The sequence below is a fragment of the Elephas maximus genome, chromosome 7 (genome assembly GCF_024166365.1).
Source record: "Elephas maximus indicus isolate mEleMax1 chromosome 7, mEleMax1 primary haplotype, whole genome shotgun sequence".
Classification (NCBI taxonomy): domain Eukaryota; kingdom Metazoa; phylum Chordata; class Mammalia; order Proboscidea; family Elephantidae; genus Elephas; species Elephas maximus.
This window is the reverse complement of record NC_064825.1, coordinates 53,417,846-53,437,526: the sequence shown is the minus strand read 5'-3', so window position 1 is coordinate 53,437,526 and position 19,681 is coordinate 53,417,846. Positions and strand designations below refer to the sequence as shown.

At 38.9% G+C, this 19,681-nt stretch overlaps 2 protein-coding genes across 2 annotated transcripts in view; one reads left to right on the top strand and one right to left on the bottom strand.

Annotated features, from left to right (window-relative positions):
* The first annotated feature begins 2,327 nt into the window (after positions 1-2,327).
* On the top strand, positions 2,328-3,284 carry LOC126079084 (olfactory receptor 52Z1P-like). Its single transcript, XM_049890015.1, has one exon. The coding sequence runs from the start codon at positions 2,328-2,330 to the stop codon at positions 3,282-3,284; it is 957 nt and encodes a 318-aa protein (XP_049745972.1).
* Positions 3,285-8,325: 5,041 nt separating this feature from the next.
* Positions 8,326-19,681, bottom strand: part of RRM1 (ribonucleotide reductase catalytic subunit M1) — a 40,053-nt gene continuing 28,697 nt past the window's right edge. The window contains exons 13-19 of the mRNA XM_049890013.1: positions 16,967-17,116; positions 16,534-16,755; positions 14,602-14,678; positions 12,084-12,219; positions 10,833-10,928; positions 9,530-9,718; positions 8,326-8,874 (exon numbers count right to left, since the gene is read on the bottom strand). Of these exons, the coding sequence (XP_049745970.1) occupies positions 8,686-8,874; positions 9,530-9,718; positions 10,833-10,928; positions 12,084-12,219; positions 14,602-14,678; positions 16,534-16,755; positions 16,967-17,116 (1,059 nt within the window). The 3' untranslated portion in view covers positions 8,326-8,685. The remainder of the gene's footprint in view (positions 8,875-9,529; positions 9,719-10,832; positions 10,929-12,083; positions 12,220-14,601; positions 14,679-16,533; positions 16,756-16,966; positions 17,117-19,681) is intronic.

Genomic DNA, 19,681 nt, shown 5'->3' with positions numbered 1-19,681 from the left:
CCTCCTAGTACCCTAGCTCTGTTTCTCCTTTCTCAGGTCTTGGCAGCTCCATCGCAGTCATCAAAACTAAAAACCTTGAAATTATTTCTTATTCCTCCCACTCTCTCCATTTTCCGTTGCTTTTTAGTCTGATTTGCCTCCAGAAGCATCTTCTCATGTCTCTTGAGACTTTCACCAGCCGGTTAACTGATCTCCTCATGTCTCAGTCTTTTTCATTCCTCCTTCCCCTCCTTTAGAAGGTTATTATTCTATACTTCTTTTATTGGCTGCTTTTCTGGGGGGGCCCAGTGTCAAAGAAGCTCCTTAAGGAATTTATCTGAGTAATCCCAAAATGCAAAATAGGAGTACAAATTATAGTTCACATGATGGAGACAGACCAACCTTATTCAAATTTAAGCTTCATGGGCAGTCCTTGTCAGTTTTTTCTCCCCCTTAAGAATGACCACCCTCTGATATATTTAGGAAGAAGCATAGGATCCCCGGACTTTTACTTGGCTGCTGCTCTTCCAGGTTGTATTTTCCTCCTCATCCCTCTAGTCTTATCATGGGTCACCTCTCACCTCTCTCACTCTTCACTTCTCAATTCCACCCTTCTCCATGAAAATCTTCTTCTTCAGATCTTCATCGCGAGGACTTTTACCACCTCCGCACAAAGGCTGTCTGGCCCTCGCCCAACATCAACAGCAACACATTTCCCAAAGTCTGAGTTATATCTAAAATAATGCTCAAAAATTTCCAGAGAGGCATTCTAGACTGTACTTTGGAACTTCAAATCCACTTTCCTTTGAGGTTTCCCTGAGGTGTGAGTTTACATATGTGCCTCTTTATTCTTCTGAGTATTCAGAGGGCGGCTGTTGGAACACCCACACGAACATTGATTTTCAGAGACAATACATCTAAACTCATAAGGAAAAAAAAAATCAAAACATTGCCTAAATGCCCCAATATTTATACGGCTGCTCTTACCTTCCATATAGTCAGTAGTAACTGTAAGGTGATCCACTGGCCAGTTTGCCTGTGAGTGAAGGATTTCCTGGGATATCAGACTTTTAGGGCTAAACCCAGGGAAATCCAAGGCAAACCAGGGCAAGTTGGTTACCCTAAAGTTAAGAACATGAACTCTGGAGTCTAATGCCTGAGTTCAAATCCAGCTCTGCCACTTATTAACTGTGTGAGCTTGAGCTAGACTTAGCCTGAGCCTCAGCTTCTTTATCTGTAAAATTAAAATAACAGTATCACTTTCATAGTATTCTTATATTTAAAAAGTTAACACATGAAAGCACTTATAAAACTGGCTGCAAATGATAAAAGTTTAATAAATGTTAGCTATTTTTATGTATATCAGTGTTAGCTGCTCCTTTTACCATCTTCCTACCCCCATCGCACACTCACCATCCAACAGTGCCCCTAATAATCTAGAATAAGAAGTAAGCCCATTACTGCATCATATACTTTTTGATATCTGCTCCCTTAATCACACAAAGATGTGGCCAAGACTTTAAAATTACAGCTATAAGAGCCCAATTAAATGTTTAGCCTCCTCCCATCTTTCTTCTAGTCCTCATTTCCCTACTCAACAAGCAGCGCTCAAGCATCTCCTGCGTGCTGCAGTCGCTCTGTGCTTCAAGCTCCAGTGAACACACCAGAAGGATGCTGGTACCTTTGCCCTCCTGAACTTACATTTTGAAAGGAAAGCAAGATAATCATTCACGTTGCTGAGGGCAAGGGCAGGCAGTGGGCACCCAGTCTACAGGTGGCTAGGAAGGGAACCGTCCCTTCGGCTTGTCCTTTGTGGCCCAGGAAGGCCAGAAGTCTTCCTTAGCAACTTCCCTCTGTCCTTGCCACGGTGCCACAAAAGTGAGGCCATTTTTCCTGGCTGGTTTCTCTCTCCTCAATAAGCCTTCCTAGGCCCCTTCACCTTTCGATCCCTTGTATACTTTCTGTTGCTCTTAGTCAAGGATTTTCTTCATCCTTTCTTGTTTTACCTCAGACCCATCACTCTTCCCCTCTCATATGATACATGCTTTTTTCTTCCTAACCTTTCACTCAGCACAAATGTGTGGAACATCACAAACAAGTATCTTGTAACTTTACATCTCACGCACATGAGGCTAAGAGCTACCTGGGGACAAGGAATTCATCTTTGTAGCTCCCACAGTACCCGACATAGCACCTGTGAGCCCCAAAGGAACAGAAACACATACATTAGCAGCCAGATTTTTATTACAGGCCTCTCAGGCCCTAAAATAAAAATAGGCTTTCTTCCATTTTGTTCTAACCACTTTTTTCTGATCCCCATTCCTGGGGCAGGCCCAAGGCCAAGGCTAATGGGTGAGAATGGAAATACCAGCATCTTCAACATCTCCTACACCAACTTCTTCCTGGTGGGCTTCCCTGGGTTGCAAGAGTGGCGGCCCCTCCTGGTCCTGCCTCTTACCTCCCTCTATGTGACCATCATCTCTGCCAATGCCTTGGTCATCTATACTGTGGCAACCCAGCGGAGCCTGCACCAGCCCATGTACATTCTCATCACCCTGCTCCTGGCTGTCAACATTTGTGCTGCCACTGCCGTGATGCCCAAAATGCTGGAGGGCTTTGTGCATTATGCCAACCCCATCTCGTTGCATGGCTGCCTGGCACAGATGTTCTTTATCTACTTCACCCTCCTTCTGGACTACAATCTCCTACTAGCCATGGCCCTGGACCGCTACCTGGCCATCTGCCACCCACTCCGCTATACTGACCTGATGACCTCTTGCCTGCTGGGCCCGCTGGCCATTCTTGCCCTGACACGGAGCGTGGGAGTGGCAGTGCCCTTGGTGGTGCTCACCTCACAAGCTCGATTCTGCTGGACAGCAGTGATCCAACATTTCACCTGTGACTACATTGCACTCCTGAGCATAGCTTGTGGGGACCTGACCATCAACAACAGGTTGGGGTTGGCTATGAGGTTGGTCACTGTGATCTTTGATTTGGCCCTGCTGGGAACCTCCTACACCCGCATCATCTATGCTGCCTTCCGGATCTCTTCCGGGGGAGTGCGAGCCAAGGCCTTGCACAAGTGTGGCTCCCACTTGCTGGTCATTCTCACCATCTACCTCTCTGGTCTCTGGAGTTCTGTAGTCTTTCGAGTGGCCAAGACTGTGTCTCAGGATGTCCAGAACCTGATCAGTGCCATCTACTTGCTGCTCCCAGGAGCCCTGAATCCTATCATTTACAGGGTGAGGACGAGAAAGATCTGGCAACATGTAAAAAAGATGCTCTGTGGAACAGAATCAGCTTAAGAGGTTGGGAAGTCAGAAGGTGCAGAACATCAGAGGGGAAGGGAAACTGCCAGGGTGAGAGGACTTTATCTACTTGGAAAGCTGAGGCTGTAACCTCTACGTACAGGAGACATGCAGACAGTACTAAGGGATTGGCTGAAGTTTCCTGATTATGGGCTCTATAGCAGGCCCAATGTTAGTCAACTATTGCTTGCTGAATTCTTAGAGCACTCTGTTTTCATCCCAATAGTAAAATTGCTTTTACCTATATGTCCCTTCATTTCTCTGTTCTCTTCCCCACAACTCTTGAGAAAGCCCCATTGTTATCCAGATGTATGGAGCTTCACCAGGAGTGGTATAGAGCAGGTCATATAGACCACAACCTGATCTGTATACCCAGTATGAAGCTAATTTATAATCCAGAACCTTCCCTGGGGGGCTCAATCTCTCCCAAATATAGTCTAAGACTTTACATGAATCCCCAGTCTCACCAAATACAAGCTAGCCTTAAGAACATTAGAATTAAAGCACACAGATTGGGTTCTAGGGTTCTAGACACAGATGAGGCTCTGACCTAAGGTTCCCAATCTAACACAGGTAAACAAGTCAGGCCTACCTGAGGTGGCTAGCCTAGCCCACACAAACAGGTCAGGTCCTGCCGTGGGGCCCCCATTCTGACTCAGACCCCCAGACCAGGTCTTCTCTAGAGCCAAGTTGTCCAGTGCTCCTGTAACAGAAATATCACAAATGGATGGCTTTAACAAACAGAAGTTTATCCTCTCACAGTCTAGGAGGCTAGATATCCAAATTCAGGGCACCAGCTCCAGGGGAAGGCTTTTCTTCTCTGTTGGTTCTGGGGGAAGGTCCTTGTCATCAATCTTCCCCTGGTAGGAGCTTCTCAACACAGGGACTCCATGTCCAAAGGTTGTACTCTGCTCCTGGCTCTGCTTTCTCAGTGATAGGACGTTCCTCTCCTCTCTGTTCAATTCTCCCTTTTATATCTCCAGAGAATTACTCAAGAACTAACCTAATCCAGTACATTGAGTCCTGCCTCATTAACATCATACAGAAAAAAAAAAAAAAAAACCAAACCCATTGCCATCGGGTCAATTCCAACTCATAGAGACCTTAAAGGACGGAGTAGTAGGATGGACCCACAGGGTTTCCAAGGAGTGGTCGGTAGATTCTAACTGCCAACCTTTTGGATAGCAGCTGAGCTCTTAACCACTGTGTAACTAGGACTCCCATTAACATCATAGATGTTAGGATTTACAACACATAGGATAATCACATCAGATCACGAAATGGAGGACAACCACACAATACCAGGAATCATGGCCTAGGCAATTGACACACCTTTTTGGGGGATAAAATTCAATCTATGACACCAGTCTAACCCAAACCCACAGGTCAGGCCATTCTTCCCATCTCAGCCTGTGTAATCTATCTAAAATGTAATCAGCTATCTCCTGCTTGAACACCTTCCACAGTTCTGTCACTCATAGGATAGACTCCAAGTTCTTTAATATGTGCCACACAAGGCTCCCCATCATGTGACCACAGCCAATCTCTTCAGTTTTATCACCTACTGAAAGTCAATAACAGAAGGAAAAATGAAAATTTTCCAAATATGTGGAAATTAAACAAGACAGGGTTAAACAACCAATGTATCAAAGGAGCACTCACAAGGGAAATCAGAAAATACTTAGAGACTAATGATAATGAAAGCACAACATACTAAAACTTATTTATGGGATGCAGTGAAAGTAGTGCTAAGAGGGAAATTTATAGATGTAAATGACTACATTTAAGAAGAAAAAATATCTCAAAGCAATAACCTAACTTTACACCTTGAAGACCTACAAAAGGAAAAGAAAACTAAGTTCAAAACTACCAAAAGGAAGGAAATAATAAAGATTAGGGAGAAAATAAAAAAGAGGATAGAAAAACAATAGAGAGAATCAATGAAACCAAAAGCTGGTTCTTTGAAAACAGCAATAAAATTGACAAACCTTTAGTTAGACTGGCAAATAAAAAGAAGATGCAAGTAACTAAAATCAGAAATGAAAGTGGGGACATTACTACTGACTCAAAAGAAATGAAAAGGATTAAAAGAAAATACTATGAACAATTATACGCCAACAAATTAGATAATAACCTAGATGAAATGGACAAATTTTTAGAAAAACACAAATTACCTGAACTGGCTAACGTCTCAGCAAACCAGTAAACGACTGAAGAGATTGAATCAATGCCCAAAAACCTCCCAACAAAGAAAAGTTATGGACAAAATCGTTTCACTGGGAAATTCTATCAGACACTTACAGAAATGACTCCAATCCTAATCACACTTTTCCAAAAATAGAAGAGGGAAACTTCCTAATTCATTCTGAAAAAAGTCAGATAAAGACACCACAAGAAAACTACAGACCAATATCCCTTATGAATACAGATGTAAAAATCTTCAACAAAATACTAGTAAACCAAATCTAACAGCATTTTAAAGGATTATACACCATGACTAAGTGGAATTTATCCTAGGAATGCAAGGGTGGTTCAACATAAGAAAATCAATCAACATACTACACCACATTAGTAGAATGAAGGAAAAAAAAATTACCATCTCTATTGCTGCAGAAAAGTATCTGATAAAATTCAACACCCTTTCAGGACAAAAACACTCAACAAGCTAGGAATAGAAAAGAAATTCTTCAATATGATAAAGGACATTTACAAATAACTCACAGCTAACATCATACTCAACAAGGAAAGACTGAAAACTTTCCCAAGATCAGGAATAAGATAAGGCTGCCTACTTTCACCACTGCTATTCAACACTGTTCTGGAAGTTCTAGCCAGAGAAACTGAGCAAGAAGAAACAAAAGGAATCAAAATTGGAAAGGAAGTAAAACTATCTTTATTCACAGATGACAAGATCCTATACTTGGAAAATCCCAAAGAATCCACAAGAAAGCTACTACAGCTAATATACAAATTCAGCAAAGTTGCAGGGTACGCGATCATCACACAAAATTCAGTTGTATTTCTCTACAACAGCAATGAACAATCCCAGAAGAAAACTAAGAAAACAATTCCATTACAACAGCATGTAAGAGAATAAAGTATCTAGGAATAATTTAACCAGGGAAGTGAAAGCCTGGTACACTGAAACTATAAAACATTGCCAAAAGAATTTAAAGACCTAAATAAATGGAAGCACATCCCGTGTTCATGGACTGGAAGACTTAATATTGTAAAGATGTCAATACTACCCAAAGCAATCTCTGATTCAATGCAATTTCTATTAAAATCCCAGCACCCTTTTTTTTCAGAAATAGAAAAGCTGATCCTCAAATTCATATGAATTTACAGGGGGTCTTGAATAGTCAAAGTAATCTTGAAAAAGGAAGAACAGAGTTCAAGAACTCACACTTCCCAATTTCAAAACATACTACAAAGCCATGGTAATCAAAACAGTGTGGTAGTGGTATAAAGACAGACATACAGACCAACAGAATAGAATTCAGGGTACAGAAATAAAACCAAACATCTATGGTCAACTGATTTTCAACAGAAGTGCCAAGTCCATTCAATGAGGAAAGAACAGTCTCTTCAACAAAGAGTAGTAGGGCAACTGGATTTTGGCATGCCAAAGAATAAAGTTGGACTCCTACCTCACACCATATATAAAAATTAACTCAAAATGGATCAACAGACTAAATATAAGAGCTAAAACCATAAGACTCTAAAGAGAAAACAGGGGTAAATCTTCATGGCCTTGGATTTGGCAATGTATTCTGAAGATATGACACTGAAAGCATTAGAAACAAAAGAAAAAATAAATCGCATTTCATCAAAATTAAAAACTTTTGTGTATCAAAGGGCATTATCAAGAAAGTGAAATGACAAGCTACAGAATGGGAGAAAGTATTTGCAAATCAAGTATCTCATAAGGGTTTAATATCCAGAATATATAAAGCAATCCTACAACTCAACAAAAGACAAACAACTCAATTTAAAAATGGGCAAAAGACTTAAACATACATCTCTCCAAAGAAGATACACAAATGTTCCAGTAGGTCTTGAGTCCAAGCCTTTGAGAAGAAAGCTAGCTCAAGGATAGAAATTTTGTGTCAGAGGTTGTAAGAATTAAATGGTTTATAAATGTTAAACACTAAGATGCTGTACAAATGTGAAGAATATTATTGAAGTCTGGAATCAAGTAACAGAGACATATTTTTAACAATTGTTTAATGTTTTAGATACACTAGCTGAGTAGTCTTTCCCTGTAGCTTCAGTTAAAGAACAAAATCTAGTCTATATCCTTTTGATGATAAAACTATGTGTATGTACATAGGTTTATGTATAATGCATAATGTCCGGCACAAAGTAGGCACACTCAACAAGTATTTCTTAAATGAAGAACAAAGTAATTCTTATGTACCCAGGTGATTCTTACCTATCCATAAGAATCACCTGGGAATCTTGTTAAAATGTAGATTACGATTGAGTATATTTGAAGTGGAAATGAAAATTCTCAGCAGGGGGCAGAATCAGAATGAACTGGTTCAAAGCCCTGAGGATTTCAAGTTACTTAATTTTTTTGAATCTATTTCCTTACCTGCAAAAGTAGAACTTAATGTAGGTTATATACTGAGATACAGAACACTGAATTGAACACACACCATCAAAAAATCCAATGAAAACTGCCAAAGGAATAGAGAGTAGAGACTTGAAGAACATTCCATAATTTTCCTGAAAAAAGCTGTGAAAATTTGGAGAGCATTTGACTAACTAAAGATGCTAATGATGCTTCTCCGTATCAAAATTGGGAAATTAGCCACATTCAAAAAGAGCACCAGTTAATATAACAATAAGGGATAAGCATATGTTTGTTTATATACATGCATGTGTTAAAAAGAGGAAAAAGGCATATAAATATTAAAGTCAGGGTGCTATATAGATTTTAAGCAATTTGTTTTAAAATTTTCTTCCTGAACTCTCAAAGAACAGAAAAATTTTTTTCTTCAAATTTGACATTTGTATGAAAATAAATGACAAAATTAATCTGACACAGTCACTTAGAAATGTTCATCTTTATTTCAGATGACCTATAGGACCTTGTCCAAATAAAGGTCCTGGAGCAAGTCAGAGAAGACAACAAGAGCCTTTCCTGGGTGGCTCTGATGGGTTACTGGTATGAATAAGGACTCAGTTTTGCTTCTAGGGACCCCACCAGTCAAAGCAGCAAAACTAAGCCACCTTACCAAAACTGAGAAAGAGTACTTTAAATGAATTGATCCTTTTTCTACGATAAGGTCCAGCCAAGCCTTACCACCTCAAGCAAACTCACTACGCCTATCTATGATCAAGAAGTAGTGTGGCTGTCAAAGAAGTGCTGGTCTCTTCTGAGCCTTTCTTCTCAGGATCCACACATCATACACTCATCTCTATTCTCCAGAGAGCACACCATGGCTGCTGTGTTCCTCTCCTTCTCTTCTTCCTCTTTTGATGCCTTTTCCTTATCTTTCAGCTTCTCCTTATTTAGAGTGAACTGGATAGGATTAGCTGCTGGTCTTGTCCTTAAATAATACATCCCAGTCTTCAAACCCTACAAGAGAAGTAAAAATAACTATTAGAAGAAACCATTTGTGAGAATGCTACACATTCAAGACCAATGTTAAAAATACATTCCCATAAGCCAGTTCAAATTCTCTTCTAAACCTGAATTTTATCTCCACTAAGAAGCCTTTCAAAAATGTTCAGAGCGTGGAAATCATACAGCTATACCCTGTATCTTTACACCTAAAATAGGCTTATCCATTTGGAAATGTCAAATATTTTTGTTCTCTAGTCTGTTTTCTGTTTTGTTTTGTTTTTATGCATATGATTTCTAAGTTTGCCCAAGATAACATGTCTGCCTTAGATTATAACTAAGAGGGCTGGACTGTGTCTCTGTATAGGATGAAAGAGATCAGTTACGAAGTTGAGACTAATGGCAGTGGAACAGGAAGGGATTCAAGAAACAGTATGAAGGAAAAACTAATACAATTTGATGAGTGACTGCATGGAAAATAAAGGAAAGGATCATAGGTAACTCCAAGGTTTCAAGCCTCGAATGATATAATCTATAGAAACAAGAAAGTCCTAAACCAGAGCTAATTCTGGTACAAAAACCATGAGTTGGTTTGAATGTATTGGATTTGAAGCGAAAGAAGGATTTTTGGTGACAGTATTTAACAGGTAGCTAGATTTCCTCCACCAACCTGCTTCCAGCCATAGAAGTGCATACTAGTGAGTTTGCCATAGTTAGGCTCAGCAATATGGATGTTCAGAGACTGGCTTTGATCGATGAAAGCTCCTCTCTCAGCTGCCATCTTCAGTACAGTTTTTTGAGAGATTTCCCACACTGTCTTATAAAGTTGCTTCAGGTCATCAGGAATTTCATGTATGCTCTGAAGAAGGGAAACCAAATGTTTATTCCACTCCTCTTGAAAAAAGCAGTATGAATGACAGAATAATGGCCCCAGGTTCCAGCCTTGGTTCTACTTCCTGCCAGCTCTGCCCATACTATTCAGTATGCTTATCAGATTTGCCAAAACTACTCGCCTCTGGTTTAGAAAGTCCAACAAGGCCCTATCTAATCAACCAAGTATCATTCTGGTGGTGGTAGCTTCAGCATCCATGTTTGATTGATTTATGGCCTAAACATGCATTGTTTAGAGGCATTCAAGAAAGAAAGGAAAAGTCAGAACTAAGTAGCAATAAATTATTCTTGAGTTTTGCAGAAAATACAAATTATCAGGATATAATCACAGGGACATGATCAAGGGAAGCAGTGGGACAAAACCCTTTAATTAAACCAAAAGGGCTCTATAAACTCCATTTGGAGTCAACAGAAATCAGGTTTTCTTAGGTCTAGGGTAAACTCACATTAAAACATACAAGTTGGCTAATGCTACAGTTTCTGTCATCAAACACAGAAAAGTTACAAGAATCTTTGTATCTGTGTTGTCATGTACACTGATGTTTAGTCAGAAGCTTCTACCTACAAATAATTGCTTCTTGATTGTCAGCTGCAAATAACTTATTGTTAACCACTATTTGTGAGTCTGTCTTCTGGACTATCAGTCCTCAATCTCCATCATGTTTTTTAATTAAGTTTGACTCTCTAATTTCAGACTTTATATCAATGGTTCCCAAACATTGATTCATTTTGGAGTCATCTGAGGAATCTTTAAAAAATACTGATGCCTGGCTCCCACCTATAGACATTCTTATTTAATTGCTATTGGGTGCAACCTAAGCTCTAGGATTTTAAAAGCTCCCCAGTTGACTCTAATACGCAGAAAAATTGAGAACCACTGCTTTATATTAGTGTACAAACAACAAGAAGGTAAAGGCTATGTGAAGATAAATACTGTCCTACCACAACAATGCACAGGTAAGCAGAGCCTGTACTACCACACTGAACAGCCATTCTTTCTCTCTACTGCCTGAGAGAAGTGTGGATGCACCACAATGTCCAACTCAGCTCTCTGAAGATCACATTTCACTTTCACCCTGTACCTGGATAGAGCCATTGCATGCAATAATCTGGTTTTTCATCTCTTCATTCCACAAGCCCCGCTCAGTAAGATCTTTCAGTAAGTGGGGATTCACAATCTGAATGGAAAAGCAGAAACAATGAGAAGGTATATACAACAATGACAGGGCTTACACAGGATCACAGGCCTGAAGCTTTAAGAAAATGAAATCACTGATGAATTATTTAACATTAAATTTTGTAGTAAATACTATTTTTTATAAAACTGAGAGTCCCATTCTACCATATGAAAGCTACATTCCTTCAAGAGCTTGACATTTGTTGTTCAATAAACATAATACATTGTATTTGCAAGTGAAAAGAACTGACACTGTCTAAACTGGGTAAATCTATAAGGATTGTTTTTTGTTTGTTTAAATGTTATTGCGTTTTAGGTGAAAGTTTACAATGCAAATTAGTTTTTCATTCAAAAAGTTTTATACACAAATTGTTTTCTAACATTAGTTGTAATCCCCCACAATGTGTCAGCACTCTCCTCCTTCGCCTTTCTTCCCTGAGCTCTCTGTGTCATTCATCCAGTTTTCCTGTCCCTTACTGCCTTCTCACCTTTGCTTTTGGGCAAGTGCTGCCCATCTGGTCTTACACTTCATTGAACTTCTAAGAAAATTCCTCCATGTGTGCTATTGTTTGTTTTAAAGGTCTGTCTAATCTTTGGCTGAAACTGTATTTTTTAGGTAAGGATACAATAGATACTTAGGGAAAAAATTCAAACGTATCCTCTCCAAACCTTACAAAACTTTATTTCAGAGTATCTGGAAATTCATAAATGAAATGCTTTTAAATTAGTGGTTCTCAACCCTAGAGTCACCTGGGAATCTTAAAAAACAAAACAAAACAAAACACTGGTTCCACCTACCAGAAATTCTAATTGGTAACCTAGGTTGAGAACCACTGTCTTAAATGCTTCTATACACTTCTTGAGTGTCACCCACTTAAGCATACATCACAATGATTATAGAATAGTTAAACATCACTTGAACTCTAATACCAAGCTTCTCTCATACTCAACCTCCAATCATTCACTCCTTCAATACATATTTATTAAATGCCTATTATGTGCTGAAATAATACGGAGAATGTTAGATATGAAATAACTCACTTTATCAAAGCTTTGCCTCCAAACTAAGAAAAAGCGGGCATTCTAAATCTGAGTGAGCATTTACTTCCAACATCGGGTTTCTGAAAGATCTCAGTAGGTCTGGTTGTGATCTCACCTGAAATTCTCCTGACAAGACTCTGCGAGTATAGATGTTGCTGGTGTAAGGTTCAATGGACTCATTATTCCCCAGTATCTGAGCAGTTGAAGCAGTAGGCATCGGGGCAATAAGTAAACTGTTTCTTACACCATACCTAAAGAAAAAGAGATTTTTATTTGGTGACAGTCAAAAAGCTACAAGCTGCCAGGAACACAGCTACTCACTGGAGTAAATGCTGCTGCTGTGAGTAACATCATACATGTATTTGACTTGCATGCAACCCCACAGTATGGGTGGTATAGATAACTCCTTTCTTAAATGCTGAATTCCTAAACAGAATTAGCACAATTTTCACTGCTGGATATCCTTACCGTACCATGACCTACGCTAATTGCACTGTAGCACTCAGCTATCAGCACTTGATTCACTATCTTGCCCAGGGAAGCACTCAAATCTCTTTTGAAGAGTTCCCCACCTGTGTCCAGGTACACTCATTCAACCCTCACTTTTTTTTAAGTGCCTATATAAGCCTTCAGGAAATATAATGATGGAAAAGTAGTCAGAAGCAGACACATATCATCACAATTCTCCATTATCCTGTGAATAAGGCAAAAAAATAGGCTCAAAATATATTTCTGATTTCTTCTACTACCTCTTTAGTCACAAGTTGTTGGAAGGTTAATATCTTTTAACTTACTCAGTGCCAAGGAGAGTGCTTAAGGAATAACACACTATCTGACATACTGAACAATTTTCAAACTGCCCCAGTTCATCCTACAAAGCTCATCCTAAGAGATACCCTCTCTATTAACTTCTTTCCTGACCAGGAGGGCAACTCCAAATACAAGTGTACCTTTAAGCATATTGTACCTTTATGTATACTATAACTACTTGTGCTATATGTCTTACCTTACTTAGTCTTAAATTTCTACAAAGACAAAGAGCATGTTCTTCTGCATCTATACCTATGGGCTCATATACTGCTTGGCATACAGCCTCATATCCTGATGAAGTCTGTACAGCTGTTCTCAAACCCACTCTCTGTCACTTTCTAGTATGAGGCATCAAGCAAATCACCATGTCTTTACTTCCTCCTCTGTAAAACAGCAATATTATCTGTCTACTTCATAAAGAGTCCATCTGAATTCAAGTAGGAAAAAATGTTTTGAAAATTCAGGAATTCAAAATAGAAACATGTTTTAAAAAATCGTACATATATGATATATCCAAACTATGGAATTACCTGTAATCCTTAAAAATATTAGGTAGATCTATGTGTTCTAAAAGAGAAAGATTTCTAAAATATATCACTAAATAAGAAGTCTCAGAGTAACCAGTCAAGTTGGATCATATTTATATAACAAAACTGCGTGTGTGTGTGTGTTTATCTATCTGCAAATGTACCGAAAAAGGTCTAGAAAAATACACACCATCAACAATCTCTGAGAAAAGAAATATGTTGGTCCTTTGTTTGTTTTGTGGGACTTGTTTTGTAGGACAAGTGGTTGGCAGAAGAGTATAAAGAAGGACTGTTACTTTCTATTGTATTTTTGTGTTTGAACTCTATTAATAATGAATGTATATGTGTGTGTTAATTTTGAAATTCAAAAGTCATATATGTAGGAAAAACAGCTAAATATAACATATTGAGAAAAAATAACAAAAATAGAATACAGACCCATTTTTGTAAAAACTAATTTGCATTTAAATACAAGCATGTACTCACTCAGAAAAAAGTCTGAAAGATGACAGACACCAAGATGTAAACAGGTTTTTTTGAGAGATGGTACTAGGATAATTTTCATTTTCCTCCTGACACATAGGGTTTTCTAAATTTTCTACGTGTATTATTTAAGTAATACATAATTTTAAGACAAAAAGATATTTTTAAGAGCATTTTTAGGCTGTTTCCCTTGTAAACATTAAACATTTTACACACAGTATCATGATAGAAAATTATTCACTCAATAAAACATTCTGCTTGCCCTCAAATCTCATGTTTATTAGCTTAAAAGGCCTACAAAGACCCAATCTTTAAATTTTTCTTTCATACAGTTTAACACATTACCTTATAAAAGCTCTTCCAAAATCCCTAACTTATTCCTATGACAATCAATTCAAACAAAGGCAATTTATGTGCCCAATGTAGCTAAGCAATAAATAAAAGTAAAAATATTCAAAACAAACACACTTGGAAATATGAAAGTTTTAATAATGAAAAAAAGAATTACCTAAGGATAAATCAAAATGGTTAAGCCCAAAATCAAGATCAACTAATAGTAATACACTTACCATGTATTGAAATGTTTTCACTGGACCAAGGAATTTATAGGTTACTACATATATATTACCTCATAAAGTTTTCTTACAAAAGTAGTTCTGTGAGATAGGTCGTTTTAGCCCCATTTATTTATTTATTTTTTTAATAGAAGAGGAAAAATAAGTTGCAGAAGTTAAAATGACATACTTAACTTCTAAAGAGCCAGGCGGGAAATCCCCAACCCTCCTGACTTCAAAACTACATCTCTTTACTTACTTTGCAATCTTCTCCTTGAGAAGCTTCCAGTCCCATAGGTCTGTAGGAGTAACATTCCACATATCATACTGAAGGATCTAAAGAATATAAACAACCAAATGCATGTTCAGTCACTCCATGGCAATTTAAATCTACAACAAAGCAAATGACTGACATCCAAATAAATGCTGTAGAACTGTGTAAGGAATACAAAGTCCTGAAAGTTCCCTGTACAGACTTCCATGTAGTCATACTGATCAGAAACATGCTAAGCCTTCTTAGAGGATCAATATCACACTTACAAACCAGTAAATCCTAACACTCGTGAAAGGGTGTTGCTGAAATGCATTTTCTTTTACAGTAAAAGCATTACTCTAATCTCATCTTTCTTCACTGTCTTGACCTTCCTCTTCATCTGTTTACTTTGCTAAACACCTATTTTCAACAATCCCACATTAGACTTCCTAAATACCCACAGGCATGTCAGAATGAAAAAGAACGTCTTATTTTATGTGGAAGAGAATCATACTACTGATAATAACGACAGCACGTAACACAGAATCCTAAGAAGGCCCCCTAGATTCCTAACCCTGGTATACATACCATGTGTAATCTTCTCTCGAGGGTGGACAGTATCTCTGAATACCATACTGCCCAGGACCATGGCAAAGGAAAAGAATTTTTGCAGATGTAATCGGGGTCCCAAATCAGTTGATTTTAAGTTAATCAAAAGGGAGGTTTATCCTGGGTAGACCTGGCTTAACCAGAAGAAAGCCCTTAAAAGAGGCACTAGGCCCTTACTAAAAAAGAGACTCTCTGTCCTACTGGTCTAGAAGAAGCTAGGTGCCATGAATTCTACAGCTGCAAAGAAAAGAATTGGTGAACCTGGAAGACCCTAAGCCCTGTGGAACACCTTGATTGCTGCCTTGTGACATCTTGAAAGAGGACCCAGCTAAGCTGTGACTGGACTCCTGAGCCATGGAAACTGTGAGATAATAAATGTATATTGTTTTAAGCTGCTAAGTTCACCAAGAGAAAACTAATACACCTACACCTCACTTATCAGCTATCTCGTTATCTGACATTTCACGTTTATGACAATAATAAAAAAAATCTACTATCTGATACATTAACAACATATGTCTAGCGAAAACAAACGCCAAGGTGTGATGTGGGAGTAACAGTGGCTATGATGGTTAAGATTCTGTGTCAACTTGGCTGGGCTGTGATTCTCAGTGGTTTGGCAGTTATGTAATAATGCAGTCATCCTCCATTTTGCGATGTGATGTGGTTACCCTCCATTTACACATAATGCCAATTTTCATGTAATGACCTGGTCTTTGGGACCTAACTATGTCAACAAATGGGGAGTGGGTATACAGGCAGCACTGTTCTTAAGCCATTTTAGCAATGACTAGTTCTAAGTAAGAGATTAAAATACAGTATTCTTTCTACTCCAAAAGGCAAAAGTACTGTGCTAGCTTCCCATGGCTGGCAGAACAAATTACCACAAACTTGGTGGCTTAAAACAACAGAAATTAATTTTCTCACAGTTCTGGAGGCCAGGAGTCCAAAATCAAAATGTTCAGAGAACCACATTCCCTCCAGAGGCTCTAGGAGAGATTCTGTTCCTAGCTTCTCCCAGCCTCTAGTAGCTGTTGGCAATCCTAGGCTTGTGGCTGCATTGCTCCAAACTCTGCTGTCACAATGTCTCCTCCTCTTCTCTGTGTCTTTAATAAGGACAATTGTCACTGGATTTAGGGACCACCCAGATAATCCAGGATGATCTCCTTATTTCAATCTTTAACTTAATTACATCTGCAAAGACCCATTTTCCAAATAAGGCAGCATTCATAGGTTCCAAGGATTAGGATATGCATGTATTTTGGGGAGCCACCACTCAACCCACTACAAGTACTTCCTGGCAAAAAGAAATTTCATCCATATACTTACGCCTTTGCTGACTGGAGAACCCTCATAGGTTTCATATGGGCCATGCTCCTTGGCCAGTTCACAACTGGCTTCCAAGGCTCCATAATAAATGGTTTCAAAAATTTGCTTATTCAATAATTGTGCCTCTGGACTCTCAAAAGGATACCTCATCAGGATAAAAGCATCTGCCAGACCTTGTACCCCAATTCCAATGGGGCGATGGCGTTTATTTGATAAGAATGCCTTTGTGCCAACAGATTTAGAGAAGAAAAAGAGAAAACATTACTGAACATAAAAAGCACCATTCTGCACCAAATAACACATACTATCTCTTTATCTCAGTTTTCTTACACCATACCAATGATAACTATTTACATGATGACCTTCAGACCCTGATAAGCAACCCCCACCTTGGATTTCAGTAATTACCAAGAAGGAAGAAACTGATTCATACCTCTGGGACAGGGTAGTAATTTATATCAATAATTTTATTCAAGTTACGGACAATAACTTTGGTGACTTCAGCCAACTTCTTAAAGTCATATGTGTGTTCTGATGTGACATACATATTCAAAGCCAGAGAAGCCAAGTTACAAACTGCAACCTGGAATGCAAAAAAAAAGTTAAGAATCGTACAATTTCGATTTCTTCCCAGTTTGTTTCAACGGGCACTATGCAGGCTTCTAACACTCCCGACATTAAAATTTAAATGTTAATCCCCACCCTCTTCATCATTCATCAGTCCATTTCTAAGTCCCACTGATTCCAACTCTCAATATCTATTCATGTACATGAGTAACATGCACCAGAGAAATAAGTACGAGGGAGAGTGAACCTGTGTTCACAGGGTACACAGCTCTATTACTAGATACGTATCACATTGTGCTACGATTCTTTTATTTGTCTCATTCACTAGTTGTGCATTATTTAATATGGTAGCCACTAGCCACATGTAGCTATTTAACTGAAATTAAATAAAATTTAAAATCCAGTTTCTCGGTTGCACTAGTGACTAGTCTTCTCCAGGTGATTATCCCAACTGCTGTATTAACAACCACTACACTAGGTGGTGAGCTTCTTCAGGCAGAAATCATATCTTATTTAGCCTTATCATTTTAGCACCTAGTGCACCTGGTATATATTAAATGCTTAATAATGCTGAATGAACACGCCTTCTTTTCTCTTTTGATTACAACTACCCCAATCCAAACTTGCAACTCCTCTCATCTGAACTACTGAAATAGTTTTCTGACTGGATACCCTGATGCTCTTCACATCTACTCCATTCTACATGTGTTACCAAAGACTCTTTTAAAACAGCTTGGATCACATTAAAAAAAAAAAAAAAAAAAAACTCACTGCTGTTGAGTCAATTCTGACTCAAAGCAACCCCACAGAACAGAGTAGAACTGCCCCATAGGGTTTCCAAGGAGCAGCTGATGGATTGGAACCATCAACCTCTTGGTTAGCAGCCAAGCTCTTAACCACTGCGCCACCAGGGCTCCATAAGTTCAATAAATGCCAAGGAGAAAAACAATACAGAAAAAGAGAATGCTGGCGCTAAGGATGGAGGGGATGCCATTTTTAAATACAGTTGTCACAGAAGGCCTCACTGAGAACATGACATATGAACAAAGAACTAAAAAGGCTAGAAAGCAAATCATATGGTTACCTGGGGGAGGAGCATTTAAACATTCAAGGTACGGTAAACAGCAACTTCAAAATCCTGAGGCTCCTGCTTGACAAGTTTGAGGAACATCAAGGAAATTGGTAGGGCTACAGCAGAGTGAGCAAGGTGGAAACTAACAGGTAAAGTGAGGGTACCCACTTGTGTGGGCCCTTGTAGGGCATTGGAAGGGCTCCGAATAGAAAGGAATAAAGTAGTGATACATGCTACAACATAGATAAACCCTGAAAACATTAAGCTAAGTGAAAGAAGCCAAACACAAAAGGCCATATATTTTATGATTCCATTTGCATGGAATGTCCAGAACAGGCAAATTCAGAGACAGATAGTAGATTAGTGCTTAGGGAAATAAGGAAATGGGTATAGCATTTCTTTCTGGGGTAATAAAAATGTTCTACAGTTAAGTAGTGGTGATAGTTACACAATCCTGCAGATATACTAAAAAACACTGAACTGTATACTTTAAAAGGGTGAATTTCATGGTAAGTGAATTATCTCAATTAAAAAGAACGACCTCTGGATGGCTGGAAAGCCACAGAGGAGTTTTGTCCAAAGGAATGACATGATCTAACTTTTGTTTTAAGAGGGTCACTTTAGCCTCTATAATATAATCTTGTATAATAGTTACTTGTTGTTGTGTTGTTAGGTGCCATCAAGTCGGTTCCGACTCACAGCGACCCTATGCACAACAGAACAAAACACTTCCCGGTCCTAACTACCCTTAAAATCGTTGTTATTCTTGAGCTCATTGTTCTAGCTACTGTTGTCAATCCACCTCATTGAGGGTCTTCCTCTTTTCCGCTGACCCTCTACTCTGCCAAGCATGATGTCCTTCTCCAGGGACTGATCCCTCCTGACAACATGTCCAAAGTATGTAAGACACAGTCTCACCATTCTTGCCTCTAAGGAGCATTCAGGCTGTACTTCTTCTAAGACAGATTTGTTCATTCTTTTGGCAGTCCATGGTATACTCACTATTCCTCGCCAACACCGCAATTCAAAGGCGTCAGTTCTTCTTCAGTCTTACTTATTCACTGTCCAGCTTTCACATGCATATGATGCCACTGAAAATACCATGGCTTGGGTCAGGGGCACCTTAGTCTTCAAGGTGATGTCTTTGCTCTTCAACACTTTAAAGAGGTCTTTTGCAGCAGATTTACCCAATGCAATGCATCTTTTGAATTCTTGACTGCTGCTTCCATGGGTGTTGATTGTGGATCCAAGTAAAATGAAATCCTTGACAACTTCAATCTTTTCTCCATTTTTCATGATGTTGCTCATTGGTCCAGTTGTGAGGATTTTTGTTTTCTTTATGTTGAGGTGCAATCCGTACTGAAGGCTGTGGTCTCTGATCTTCATTAGTAAGTGCTTCCTGTCCTCTTCACTTTCAGCAAGCAAGGTTGTGTCATCTGCATAGCAGAGGTTGTTAATGGGTCTTCCTCCAATCCTGATGCCCCGTTCTTCTTCATATAGTCCAGCTTC

Coding starts and splice junctions, on each gene's coding strand:
- LOC126079084 (XM_049890015.1), top strand. CDS start 2,328: ATGGGTGAGAATGGAAATACCAGCATCTTCAACATCTCCTACACCAAC.